The following is a 14684-nucleotide window of genomic DNA, read 5'->3' on the forward strand; positions in this document are numbered from 1 at the left end:
AGCAGTGGGTGGAACCATGGAAGCGGAAGTTAGTCACAAGGTGGGAGAAGGAGCGAAGGTTCTGGGAGCGTTGAAGAATGTGTGAAAAGTGAGAACGTTATCTCGGAGAGCAAAAATGGGTATGTTTAAAGGAATAGTGGTTCCAACAATGTTATATGGTTGCGAGGCATGGGCTATAGATAGGTTGGATGTGTTGGAAATGAGATGTTTGAGGACAATATGTGGTGTGAGGTTGTTTGATCGAGTAAGTGATGAAAGGGTAAGAGAGATGTGTGGTAATAAAAAGAGTGTGGTTGAGAGAGCAGAAGGTGTGTTAAAATGGTTTGGTCCCATGGAGAGAATGAGTGAGGAAAGATTGACAAAGAGGATATATGTGTCAGAGATGGAGGGAATGAGGAGAAGCGGAAGACCAAATTGGAGGTAGAGGGATGGAATGAAAAAGACTTTGAGTGATCAGGGCCTGAACATACAGGAGGGTGAAAGGCATGCAAGAAACAGAGTGAACTGGAACGATGTGGTATACTGGGGTCGACATGCTGTCAATGGATTGAACCAGGGCATGTGAAGCGTCTGGGGTAAACCTTGGAAAGTTTTGTAGGGCCTGGATGTGGAACAGGAGTTGTGGTTTTGGTGCATTACACACAACAGCTAGAGACTGAGTGTGAACGAATGTGGCCTTTTTTTGTCTTTTCCTAGCGCTACCTCACAGGGGGGAAGCTATGTCATATGTAGCAGGGTGGCAACGAGAATGGATAACGGCAGCAAGTATGAATCTGAACATGTGTATATATGTCTATGTATGTGTATGTGTACATTGAAATGTATAGGTATGTATATGTGCGTGTGTGGGCATTTATGTTTATACATATGTATGTGGGTGGGTTAGGCCATTCTTTCATCTGTTTCCTTGCACTACCTCGCTAACACAGGAGATGGCAATTAAGTATAATGAATAAATGATATATTTATCATTATTATTTTATACTTTGTCATCATCTCCCGCATTAGCGAGGTAGCACAAGGAAACAGACGAGAGAATGGCCCAACCCACCCACATACACATGTATATACATACACGTCCACACACGCACATATAGATACCTTCATGTATATTCATACATACATATATATACACACACAGACATATACATATATACACATGTACATAATCCATACTGTCTGCTCTTATTCATTCCCATCACCACCCCGCCACACATGAAATACCAACCCCCCCTCACATGTGTGCAAGGTAGCGCTAGGAAAAGACAACAAAGGCCACATTCATTCACACTCGGTCTCTACCTGTCATGTAACAATGCACTGAAACCACAGCTCCCTTTCCACATCCAGGTCCCACAGAACTTTCCATGGTTTACCCCAGACACTTCACATGCCCTGGTTCAATCCATTGATAGCACGTCGACCCCGGTATACCACATCATTCCAATTCACTCTATTCCTTGCATGCCATTCACCTCCTACATATTCAGGCCCCGATCACTCAAAATCTTTTTCACTCCATCTTTCCACCTCCAATTTGGTCTCCCACTTCTCGGAGGAAGTGAAGTGTTTTAGATATCTGGGAGTGGATTTGGCAGTGGATGGAACCATGGAAGCGGAAGTGAGTCACAGGGTGGGGGAGGGGGCGAAAGTTCTAGGAGCGTTGGAAAATGTGTGGAAGGCGAGAACATTATACCGGAAAGCAAAAATGGGTATGTTTGAAGGAATAGTGGTTCCAACAATGATATATGGTTGCGAGTCGATGGCTATAGAGTTGTGCAGAGGAGGGTGGATGTTTCGGAAATGAGATGTTTAGGACAATATGTGGTATGAGGTGGTTTGATCAAGCAAGTAATGAAAGGGTAAGAGAGATGTGTGGTAATGAAATGAGTGTGGTTGAGAAGCAGAGGGTGTTTTGAAATGGTTTGGTCACATGAAATAGCAAAAGTTGGTGACTGGGTTTGGTAAAGTGTGTGAAAAAAGAAAGCTGAGAGTAAATGTGAATAAGAGCAAGGTTATTACGTTCAGTAGGGTTGAGGGACAAGTTAATTGGGAGGTAAGTTTGAATGGAGAAAAACAGGAGGAAGCGAAGTGTTTTAGATGTCTGCGAGTGGATTTAGCAGTGGGTGGAACCATGGAAGCGGAAGTTAGTCACAAGGTGGGAGAAGGAGCGAAGGTTCTGGGAGCGTTGAAGAATGTGTGAAAAGTGAGAACGTTATCTCGGAGAGCAAAAATGGGTATGTTTAAAGGAATAGTGGTTCCAACAATGTTATATGGTTGCGAGGCATGGGCTATAGATAGGTTGGATGTGTTGGAAATGAGATGTTTGAGGACAATATGTGGTGTGAGGTTGTTTGATCGAGTAAGTGATGAAAGGGTAAGAGAGATGTGTGGTAATAAAAAGAGTGTGGTTGAGAGAGCAGAAGGTGTGTTAAAATGGTTTGGTCCCATGGAGAGAATGAGTGAGGAAAGATTGACAAAGAGGATATATGTGTCAGAGATGGAGGGAATGAGGAGAAGCGGAAGACCAAATTGGAGGTAGAGGGATGGAATGAAAAAGACTTTGAGTGATCAGGGCCTGAACATACAGGAGGGTGAAAGGCATGCAAGAAACAGAGTGAATTGGAACGATGTGGTATACTGGGGTCGACATGCTGTCAATGGATTGAACCAGGGCATGTGAAGCGTCTGGGGTAAACCTTGGAAAGTTTTGTAGGGCCTGGATGTGGAACAGGAGTTGTGGTTTTGGTGCATTACACACAACAGCTAGAGACTGAGTGTGAACGAATGTGGCCTTTTTTTGTCTTTTCCTAGCGCTACCTCACAGGGGGGAAGCTATGTCATATGTAGCAGGGTGGCGACGAGAATGGATAACGGCAGCAAGTATGAATCTGAACATGTGTATATATGTCTATGTATGTGTATGTGTGTACATTGAAATGTATAGGTATGTATATGTGCGTGTGTGGGCATTTATGTTTATACATATGTATGTGGGTGGGTTAGGCCATTCTTTCATCTGTTTCCTTGCACTACCTCGCTAACACAGGAGATGGCAATTAAGTATAATGAATAAATGATATATTTATCATTATTATTTTATACTTTGTCATCATCTCCCGCATTAGCGAGGTAGCACAAGGAAACAGACGAGAGAATGGCCCAACCCACCCACATACACATGTATATACATACACGTCCACACACGCACATATAGATACCTTCATGTATATTCATACATACATATATATACACACACAGACATATACATATATACACATGTACATAATCCATACTGTCTGCTCTTATTCATTCCCATCACCACCCCGCCACACATGAAATACCAACCCCCCCTCACATGTGTGCAAGGTAGCGCTAGGAAAAGACAACAAAGGCCACATTCATTCACACTCGGTCTCTACCTGTCATGTAACAATGCACTGAAACCACAGCTCCCTTTCCACATCCAGGTCCCACAGAACTTTCCATGGTTTACCCCAGACACTTCACATGCCCTGGTTCAATCCATTGATAGCACGTCGACCCCGGTATACCACATCATTCCAATTCACTCTATTCCTTGCATGCCATTCACCTCCTACATATTCAGGCCCCGATCACTCAAAATCTTTTTCACTCCATCTTTCCACCTCCAATTTGGTCTCCCACTTCTCGGAGGAAGTGAAGTGTTTTAGATATCTGGGAGTGGATTTGGCAGTGGATGGAACCATGGAAGCGGAAGTGAGTCACAGGGTGGGGGAGGGGGCGAAAGTTCTAGGAGCGTTGGAAAATGTGTGGAAGGCGAGAACATTATACCGGAAAGCAAAAATGGGTATGTTTGAAGGAATAGTGGTTCCAACAATGATATATGGTTGCGAGTCGATGGCTATAGAGTTGTGCAGAGGAGGGTGGATGTTTCGGAAATGAGATGTTTAGGACAATATGTGGTATGAGGTGGTTTGATCAAGCAAGTAATGAAAGGGTAAGAGAGATGTGTGGTAATGAAATGAGTGTGGTTGAGAAGCAGAGGGTGTTTTTGAAATGGTTTGGTCACATGGAGGAAATGAGTGTGGAAAGATTGTCAAAGAGGATATATGTGTCAGAGTTGGAGGGAATGAGAAGTGGGAGACCAAATTGGAGGTGGAAAGATGGAGTGAAGAAGATTTTGGGCGATCGGGGCCTGATCATGCAGGAGGGTGAAAGGCGTGCAAGGAATAGAGTGAATTGGAACGATGTGGTATACAGGAGTCGACGTGCTGTCAATGGATTGAACCGGGGCATGTGAAGCGTCTGGAGTAAACCATGGAAAGTTTTGTGGGGCCTGGATGTGGAAAGGGAGCTGTGGTTTTGGTTCATTATACATGACAGGTAGAGACTAAGTGTGAACGAATGTAGCCATTTTTGTCTTCCTAGCACTACCTCGCGCGCATGCGGGGGAAGGGGGTCATCATTTCATGTGTGGCGGGGTGGCGACGGGAATGAATAAAGGCAGCAAGTATGAATTATGTACATGTGTATATATGTAATGTCTGTGTATGTATATGTATATGTTGAAATGTATAGGTATGTATATGTGCGTGTGTGGACGTGTATGTATATACATGGCTTAGATATGCTTGGAAGATCACAATTCATCTCAGGCTTCAGAAGCTTCAGGTATGGAAACTTGGAAAAGGTGTTAAATTTGCCGTATCTGTGCATGTGCAATGCTTTGATTCCTTCTTGCACAATTCTTGCAGTATAATTATCTATTTGTAATTAGCTACACCGAGCAGTTCAACACAAAGCAAACAGAGGACCGAGATGAAATGTGAATGCATGGAAAGCATCAGGGAAACAGAGTATCAAACTCCAAAAAACAAAGGAGCTACTACTCTAAACATCAGTTCCCTCTCAAGTGCTGCATCATGAGAGTTGCCCAAAGTTGCATGACTGAGTGGAAAAGTTACAGTGTAAGTGTAGTTGTTCTAAGGGTGCTTACAATTGTAGCTAGGATGAATATGAAACCATATTGGTGCTCTGAGTTAAATTTATGCTTGGTTAACTCATGTTTACTTAACTATCAGGCTGACATCTAATTGGTTAGGAAAACCATGGAGATTGATTAGTAGCGTGTGTGAATTATCAAAGATGGTTCTTCATCACGAGTGCCTGTAAGCCTTCTTTAAAGACAATTGTTCAATGGCATAATTAAGGGATTTTAGGAAACAGAATACAATTTTTAATTTTTTATTTGTCAAATCAATAAATCCTTAAAAACGAAGGTCAGGTACTGAATTGAAGAAAATTATTGTTTTACTCCCAAGTCCTTCCCATAGTTTTGTGTGGAGACCGACCATACGAGGTTTGACCGTTATGTCTCTCTCTCTCTCTCTCTCTCTCTCTCTCTCTCTCTCTCTCTCTCTCTGTGGAATTGTCTTCCTTTCATCTGATCCCTTTCCTGCCTACGTTTAAGAATCAGATCTAAAGACATAACTGTCTAACTTTGTTGATCTTTCCCATGGCCTGTGTATTTTCTCCCCACCCCCCCACCCCAAAAATGCCCGTGAACGAGGCATATTTTGCTCGTGCCATGCCATGTCGTTAAGCATATAAATAAGGAACCTTTGTTGATATGATTGTCAACCAGTGGCAGCACAAGTTACCTGTGCTGTTAGTATCATGTGATAGGAGCAGGAAGACCCACAGTGGGCATTTGCACACTGCCATAGTATTTCGCTGATTTTCCTGAGTGGGCACCCAACAGGCTTGTATAGCTATCAACAAGCCACTGGTAATTTTTATTGCTTTTACTATTCATCTTGATTCTCGTGTACAGTTTTTCTAAACAGTTTCATATGCAGAACTCTAAATATTCTTCTTTGTCTTCCAGTTGCAGATTACTCTATATATACAATTGTAGATGTATATATTTCCGAGCTGGAATCTATGGTGCATGTACAGTATGATGTTTATGGCATTGCATATTGGGAATAAACTTGTACGACTTGAGTTTGTGACTGCAGTCAGCCATGTTAAGTTTGAGGTCCCTATTATCACCTAAATTCTGGGGTCACTGTGATTACCCGTGTTTACTCTAGGTTCATTATAGTTAACCATGTTAACCATGGGCTCACTATAGTCATCATTGTTAACTCTAGGCTCACTACCGCTACAGCATCCAATATCAACTATGGGGTCAATACAGTCACCCATGTTAAATTGGCTCAGTACAATCACCTATGTTAAATCGGCTCACTCCTAGTCACTCACTTTAACTCTGCGCTCACTATAGTCACGTTAAATCTGGGCTTACGCATTTTAAATGCTCCATCCATATAGTCCCTCAAGATAACTCTAGGTTCACTATAGACATATACACTCTGAGCTCACTTCAGTTAGTTTCACTGTGGACCTAATGTAGACATTCAAGCTCACTCTGGACCAACTGTGAATACTCATATTCACTTTGGACCAACTGTGAACACTCATATTCACTCAGGACCTACTGACCTACTCAGATTCACCCTAACATTATATCGTCACTTGGTTGTCATTGCAGACTTGTTTTGTTGTCTTCCATATAATGACCAACATACCAAAACAGAGTGGTAAGAGTAATTAATGGAGTAGGCATTTGAATTATGCATATCATTAGAGGCGAAACTGGCATAGGGACAAGTTTAGGGTTTAGGGAAGACCAAGGTTCAATCGCAGCTATGAGTTGCCAACTTGTCCAATTTTCTTACATACGTAGGCTATTATATTCTATCTTTTGCTCATAATGACGCATGTTACGCATTTTCTCATGTAACGTAACTCAAAAGAACATTATAGAATGAAAACCTTATGGAGAAATGACAACTAGCTTGCGTTCTTCAGCACATCAACCAATTACAGTGCGATTACACCAATATTGTGCAATATTATAATACTTAACTATTTGTGTAATCTGCAACTCAAAACAAGATTGACTATTTAATGTTCTTAATGCGTAAAGAGTCTAGCGTATTCATACAGAGACACTGCAGAAATCAGTGCAAAGCTTTAAGAAATTAATAGTGACAAATTGGTAACTGCCACTAAGTTGTGTAACACCACCGAGCCTCAGCTAAGGAGGTTGAAGGAACAGATTCCTTTAAACAGTCGTGTCACTGATGTCCAAGACAGTCTTGAGGAAGGCTGGAACTCTGTGCACACCCGTAGCAGCCCTTCCCACCCTACTGCATTCCCCATTACACAGGTGGGTAACTTGTGACATTATTGGTCAATACATTTATCAACAGATTATTTTTTTTTTTTTGCTCAGGATATTTAATACGGGAGAGTCAAGTTAAGACAGCAGCAGAGAACTTAAACTGAGTTAGTTACATGCGTCATATTCTTTGGTTTTCAGAAACGCAGTTAAAAGTTGGGCGTGTTGATAGACAGGCTTTGGCTTCTGTTGCACTCGAAGTTAGTTGACTGTGCTTGGGGTATAGTACTGGGAGGGCAATTTCACCTATTGGCACGATCTTTTCATGCTTCTTTAACCATGGAGACGTTTCCAGGTTTTTACAAGGTGATCTAAGCGAGACCAGATGGTTAATGGCAATGACCTTTGGCTGATACGCCCATTTCAGAGTGGGCAAGTGGAGGAGGTGTCATCTTAAAACTTTTAATTTTTTTTTTAACTAGCTTTACCATGATCAAAAACCTAGCATATCATATGCCATTAAACTCCAGTACTTAGATTCTGTTGTGATCACTTGTAAAATAATTTATTATTGCTTTGTGTCGCAAATGATACTTGGAACAACAGAATAATTGTAGTAGATATCTACATGAAATACGTTGTGCCTCTTCGTAGAACCTCATACATAGGACACCTGAGACCTTGAGGAGGGGAAGTCCTGAGTCATGGCTTTGTTGGTGTGTGTGACTTACCTGACCTTGACTTGAGTCCAGCTAGTGTGGGTACCACGATATCTTACCCCACCCGTTAGCTATTTCCGTCGTCAAAGTTTTCCTGGTTACGGAGACTCCATTTAATGAATAGTGAATCGAATTTTTATGTCACGCAACAGGCGAGCGAGCATGTGTTGCGAACGTGTTATGAAATGCGATCAAATAATATAGTTCTTAGTTTTTTTGGCCCAGTAGTTCATCCTAACTCCCCAATCTGAATGGCTTGCCTTAGGGACACATCTGTGTCATACAGTTTGCGAGAGATTGTAGTCAGTGGTGATACCACTGAGAAAAAGCGTCGTGTTTAACTCGTAACCCATTACATGTAACTTGAGCTGAGTGGTGGGTGATGGTACTTCCCCTGGGGCAGTACTGGCAAACTGTACAGCTACTGACGCTAAAGTGTAAACGGTGAAATAAAACCATCCGTACCATAGATTCTGGACTCTACAGCATTTGTTTGTACTTCATTTAAAGGAACGTCTCACTCTAGAGAAGAGAATATGGAAGGCATGTGTGCATGGAATGGGATGCAGATCTCTTAGCATCTAAGTTTTTTAAAACTGACTTCTTAAACGTTTTTGCCGCCTTATAGTGTTAGTTTTCTCTGGCCATAGTTTCATTATTTTTCATCAAGCTTCCCATTACCCACTAGTGGAACTGAAGGTGTAGCGTATTCACTTGGTGGACAAACAGATGCAAAGTACGAGATATGTCTGATCATTTAAGTTGCTTTGAAACCTCAGCCACCGAGCAGCGCTTACGTTGCTTTCAAAGTCTGGCTGGCTGGGTAATGCAACAATTGTTCATGAAGTTTTTGTTCTGCACTGGAAGTTCTTTGGTTGTTGTACATCATTTTGTATGGCATCTTTGTATTGTACTATACCAATTTCACACATTTGTCCATCTTTGTCATGCCAGTGGCACCGAATTTTAGGTGTAACTTGGAAATATGCTTTAAGAGACTTTCCAAATGAAGATTATATATATATATATATATATATATATATATATATATATATATATATATATTAGCTTTATATACACCGTTTTTTGTTGAATACCTTCAGTGCCCTGTCCATTTCATAGCATGTAGAGTGGTGAATAACGTACTGAAACAGATTGCTGGCAAAATACGAGATACTGTATTCCATAAATCATCTTTAGTAAATGCTGTGTTTGTGTTGTTAGATAATGGACAGCTTGACACAAATTCAGTATAACAACCTTTATCAGTTACCGCACGGTAAGGCCTTTGGTAACTGGCGTAAAATCTTAAACAGTTACATGAAATAAACAATTACAGTTGATATTACAAAGACCCTAAAGTCCACAGCTGTATCATCCATAGACTGTCGTCATGCAATGGCCAACAAGTAATAGGAAAGTGACACAAGTAACATTTTATTCAAAACATACAGCACCAGACAATACGATATGTCATCATGGACTTTCCCGTCATACTATCGTGAACATCATCATAATACATTGAGCCAGCCTCCCTACACCCATAACCATTATCCCAGCCTTTCTCATCTACACTTCCCTCCCCACTACATCGTCGGCCTTCACCACCACATGGTACAGAGCAACCACACCCTTCACGCCACTTCGTTAATACCCAACCACTACATCACAGAATAGACATAACCTACAGGAGACGAGAGTCCACACTTCTCCATTTAACGAGTTGCAGGTTGCACTGTGATGGATGTAAGAGTTGCAGGTTGCACTGTGATGGATGTAAGAGTTGCAGGTTGCACTGATGGATGTAAGAGTTGCAGGTTGCACTGGTGGATGTAAGAGTTGCAAGCTGCTTTGTGATGGATGTAAGAGTTGCAGGCTGCATTGTGATGGATGTAAGAGTTGCAGGCTGCACTGATGGATGCAAGAGTTGCAGGCTGCTTTGTGATGGATGTAAGAGTTGCAGGCTGCACTGATGGATGTAAGAGTTGCAGGCTGCTTTGTGATGGATGGAAGAGTTGCAGGCTGCTCTGTGATGGATGTAAGAGTTGCAGGAGCACTGATGGATGTAAGAGTTGCAGGCTTCAACATGCTGTATGCAAGTGTTGCAGGCTGTAGTGTCATGTATGCAAGAGTTGCAAGCTGCACGGTGCAATGTAAACGAGATTAAAACAATGCATTTTGCAATGATGTAAGTGTGATTCCTTCGAAGCCGTCATGCAAATAGATATCAATGTAAGTATCCCTGTAGACTCTTATTGGTCGAGATGTGTACTGTAAATCTTGTGGATAAATATTTCAGTTGAATCTTTAATTCAGTCTGATGCTGGAGTACGGAAGAGACTAATTGCTTTTCATATACAAATTCTTCCCTTTTGCATAGAAATGTATCAGAATTATTTCCGGGACATTTAGAATATAAATATCAATTGCGTATGTGTGTATCTTTACGTTCTTCAATCATCCTTTGCAGGCTATCCTCAAAACCAGAACCGAGAGAGAACTGTCGTCGAATCACCTCCAAAACCTGAGATCATGGAAGATTACGTCGACTGTTCAGTCTCTTCAGTTAACTGCACCGAGACAGAGAATGTCTTTGAAGATAGAAGCGTCTCTATGGGCAATATATTCCAATGTGTTGTGATAAGTGTGTGTATGCTGGTGGTTTTGGTCGGCATCGGCGCTGTTGCCATATTGGTGGTGGTCCGTCGTCGACTCCAAACAGTTGCTAATTTCTATATCCTGAACTTCGCTCTGTCGTGTATCATCAACATCCTCATGACGCCTCTCTATGTTATAATACGTGTCCAATGGAATTTTGTCCTAGGCTGGGTTTTGTGCTTTGTGACTTGTACCATTGGGCAAATAGGCATTCTTACGAATTCCTTTTTCCTCATGTTCCTCAGTATTGACTGCTACATAGCCACTCGCCAGCAGCACCACTCCCGGAACTACCGCTGGAAGATGTTGAAGGTGGTCACGGCTCTGGTATGGATAGCCAGTGCGCTCTTCATCGTGCCCATATACTACACCACGGAAAATTCAGAGTCGATCTGTGTAGAGGGACCCATATATCATCGAAATTTGATGTTGAAGGCGACGTCTGTATTTGCAGTCTTCTTCTTACCTTTTATTTTGATGTGGATATATGTGGCTTTGAGCTTCCCGCCGGAGTCGGTGAGGACGACCTCCTCCTCGGCCGACGGGGAGCGGGAGCCACTCGACTCGAGCGTCATCGAGTACAGGCGACTCTTGGTCGCTCTCTCTGTGGCCTTCACCGTCTGCCAGTTGCCGTACTGGTTGTACCAAGTGATTAGTCCCCTTCACACTTTTATAAATATATATGTCATTTTTCTGTCATTCATACACATCAACATGGCTGTAAATTCCATCTTAATCATAGTATACAGCCGGGATATCAGGAGGGAGTTGAGCCTCTGCTTGCCCTCACGGGCCAGTCGGATGTTGGACTTGGAGACGCTGTAGGACATTTAACGCGCCGGTGTGACTAGCACAAGGTGTAGGTAGACAAGTCGAATGACTTCAAGGGCCTTGTTAAACTCATGATTGCCAGGCGCTGTGCACATGATCATCTGATGTGTAGACTCTGAAGCAGGTCACAAAGGTTTCTCATACTAGTACGACTTAATCAGATAATCGTGTAACTTAGTACGACTAACAGGCAGTATTGACAATCGTAGGACAGTCGCTATATACTAAAAAGAAAAAAAAAAAATAAATCTGTGTGACATACACTGTTGTCGTTAAACTAGAAGACAACCACGCGTCGACCAATCTCATTTCTCTGGGGATCATGAGGTCAGGGGAGGTCACCTGCTGTGACCTGCTACCAAGTCAGGTCAGTAAAGTAAGACTTTGAAGCGCGACAGTTAGGGCGCGACACGATGTCAGGGCAAGGAACATAGATTATGTAATTGCAAACCGATTTCTTGTTGGGTAAAGAGGAACCTGTGTAAAAATGATGCTCTTTTTTATTGCAGTAACTTTCGATTATTGACTCGTTTCTTCATTCCTGCCACAGATCTAAGCCATAATTACTTTCGTAGCCATTATTGTCTATAAGTTCTGGTAATTATTTTTATAATGATGATGTCACAGGCCCTGTAGGGGCTTCTGCACCCTCGAAAACGCTCCATCTGTGGGTAGGGTAAGGTAGGATCCTTTTGTGTTACGTCACCTGCCTGTGGAGTTCAGGATTGTGTATTTTAAGCCATGAAGATGTGTGTGTGTGTGCGTAATTAGATTCATCTTTTACTAGAAGGAGAGTAATTATATTTTTATTATATAGCAAAAGTAATTTCTATATTAAAGTGTTGACTGTTTAGTGCCCTAAGTACATAATTAATTTTTAAGTTTGAAAATTTAAATGTGAAGTTAGGTAATAACACCTGACAGTTTTTATGATGTCTCATGTATATATATATATATATATATATATATATATATATATATGAACCAAACATTATGAGGCACTTATACTTAAGGGTTCGGCACTGGTTACATTTGTCAATATGTAAATTTCATTTTTTTTTTTTTACAAGTATGCCATCATATTTGCCTTCCTTATACACACCGGATTGTTATAAACTTTTAGTTTAAACATGGCAGGTCCAAGCAACAATGCTGTCAAGTCTATTCAGGTTCATACGACGTTTTGATAAGATTAACGTTTAGTAGTTTTATTATAGGAATTTACTGACTAGGAATGAAGAATTTAATTTTACAAGAAGTTGTAACTTTGAAAACAAACTTTATGAACACTTTTGGCTTTCTTTCATGTCGTGAATATCCTAGCCCGTATCTTCCTGCGTCTACCTCATTGAGATATTAACTGATAAAGGTTATGTTCCTAGGATTATTTAGTGAATTAAACATCAGATTGTAAGAAAAGTAGAAAATGGCAGTGTTTTAAGTTCTTTATATAGTTTCTATCAAGATTGTTATTGTATGTTACTCGTAAGTTAAACTCAGGAGACCTAGCAGCGTCCATAGTAGGTCCCCCTGTAAGATTAGATGAATAAGCTGTAAAAGGTGATAGTTGTGGTGTTCAAATAAGAAAATTACAGGGAGAAAGTGGGCCGTCTCATTAGTGGGAGCTACCACACGGCACATCTCCCGTCCACATACGGAGCGACCTCACAGGAAGGTTGTGTGTGCTACGTTGCTGAGCACTTCAGCACCCCCAGGACTCCTGTGCTGGCTATCCTCCTCTACACAGCTAAAATGACATTTTAAGAACATGTGTAACCAAATAAATGCTCCTTGAAGTGAACTTTTTACCACCAGAGATGAAGCAGAGCTGCCAGTCAGTATTATGTTTTGAGTTGAACTTCATTTTATGTACATTCTCCTATAATTTTCTCTAGTGTGTTATTCATAGGATTTTTTTTACACGTTATAGATCTATTTTCGCTAACTTTTCCCTTACACATATGTAAACTAGGATGTTTTAGTTAGTATTAACGTGTTAGGTAGTCTGACATACTCCTTGTTATTAGATTTGGTGATAAAATGTAAGAATGTCTGCAGCCTTTCCTTAGCCTACAGGAAAATGAGTGGTCACAGTATGCTTGGAAGTCCATCGTCCTAGTTAGGTCATTAAGCTCATTATTAAGGGGTTTTATGGCTTACGTGCCCCCATGGAAATCTTCACTGCTCGTCACCACTATCAACTAACTGCTAGTTGTTCTTTTAACTTTTTTCATTATTTCAACCACCTGCATAGAGAGAGAGAGAGAGAGAGAGAGAGAGAGAGAGAGAGAGAGAGAGAGAGAGAGAGAGAGAGAGAGAGATGCATTGAGTGTTGGGATGAAGTACTAGAGATGCTTGTGGAAGAGAAAAGAAAAGTGTTTGTGCGCCAGGAGGTCAAGACAAAGGTGCAGGGGTTGAAAAAGAGAGGAAATGAAAGTTGAGGTGAGAGAGAGAGTCTCATTAAACTTAAAGAAGAATATGATGTTTTGGAAGGCTTATCTGATGCGGGAGATAATAAATGGGAACATCGGCGAAGGGAAAAAAGGGAAGGGTAACATATGGTGATGAAGTGAAGATGAGATGGAGCGAGTATTTTGAAGGACTGTTGAATGTGTTTGATGACTGGGTGACATGTAGGGTGTTTGGGTCGGGATGGTATGTGAAGTTAGAAAGTCTTGGAGAGTGGTTTGGTGAAAAGGTGAAAGCCTTAAGTAAGATGAAATGTGGCAAGGCGTCTAGAATATATATATATATATATATATATATATATATATATATATATATATATATATATATATATATATATATATATATATCAAAGATCCGTTCAGCATTAACATCACAAACTGGATAGGAAACATATATAAAGACGTTAGCTCAACAGAAGGGCATTTTTCTGTCCTCTTACTTATTTTGGATATTAATTCTCTCAATTCTGGCGACATATTCCAGTTTTGGCCTAATATACGATGTGAGTAGTTAGCAGAAATAAAATCATCCCAAATGACGTCAATTGGGAAACTAAAACTTCACATGTATGAAATTATTATTATTATTATTATTATTATTATTATTATTATTATTATTATTATCATCATCATTATTATTATTATTATATCATTATTATACTCTGGTGGCAATGAAAACATCCTATAGATATGGAAGACTGTTATATCAATGTGTTCATCAAACACATTCTCAATTCAGAGATGTTCACTCATGGGTGTAATTGCAACTTTAGACCTGCAGAAGCCCCTGGAAAAAGGGTCCTAGGTGACCCTTTGGACCTGCAGGAGCCCCTG

At 40.9% G+C, this 14684-nt stretch overlaps 1 protein-coding gene across 1 annotated transcript; it reads left to right on the plus strand.

Annotated features, from left to right (window-relative positions):
- Positions 1 to 7083: 7083 nt before the first annotated feature.
- On the plus strand, positions 7084 to 13435 carry LOC139746091 (somatostatin receptor type 4-like). The gene is made up of 2 exons (XM_071656924.1): positions 7084 to 7222; positions 10364 to 13435. The coding sequence occupies exon 2, from the start codon at positions 10426 to 10428 to the stop codon at positions 11374 to 11376; it is 951 nt and encodes a 316-aa protein (XP_071513025.1). The 5' UTR covers positions 7084 to 7222; positions 10364 to 10425; the 3' UTR covers positions 11377 to 13435.
- The last annotated feature ends 1249 nt before the right edge of the window (positions 13436 to 14684 follow it).

The sequence above is a fragment of the Panulirus ornatus genome, chromosome 64 (assembly GCF_036320965.1).
Source record: "Panulirus ornatus isolate Po-2019 chromosome 64, ASM3632096v1, whole genome shotgun sequence".
NCBI lineage: Eukaryota > Metazoa > Arthropoda > Malacostraca > Decapoda > Palinuridae > Panulirus > Panulirus ornatus.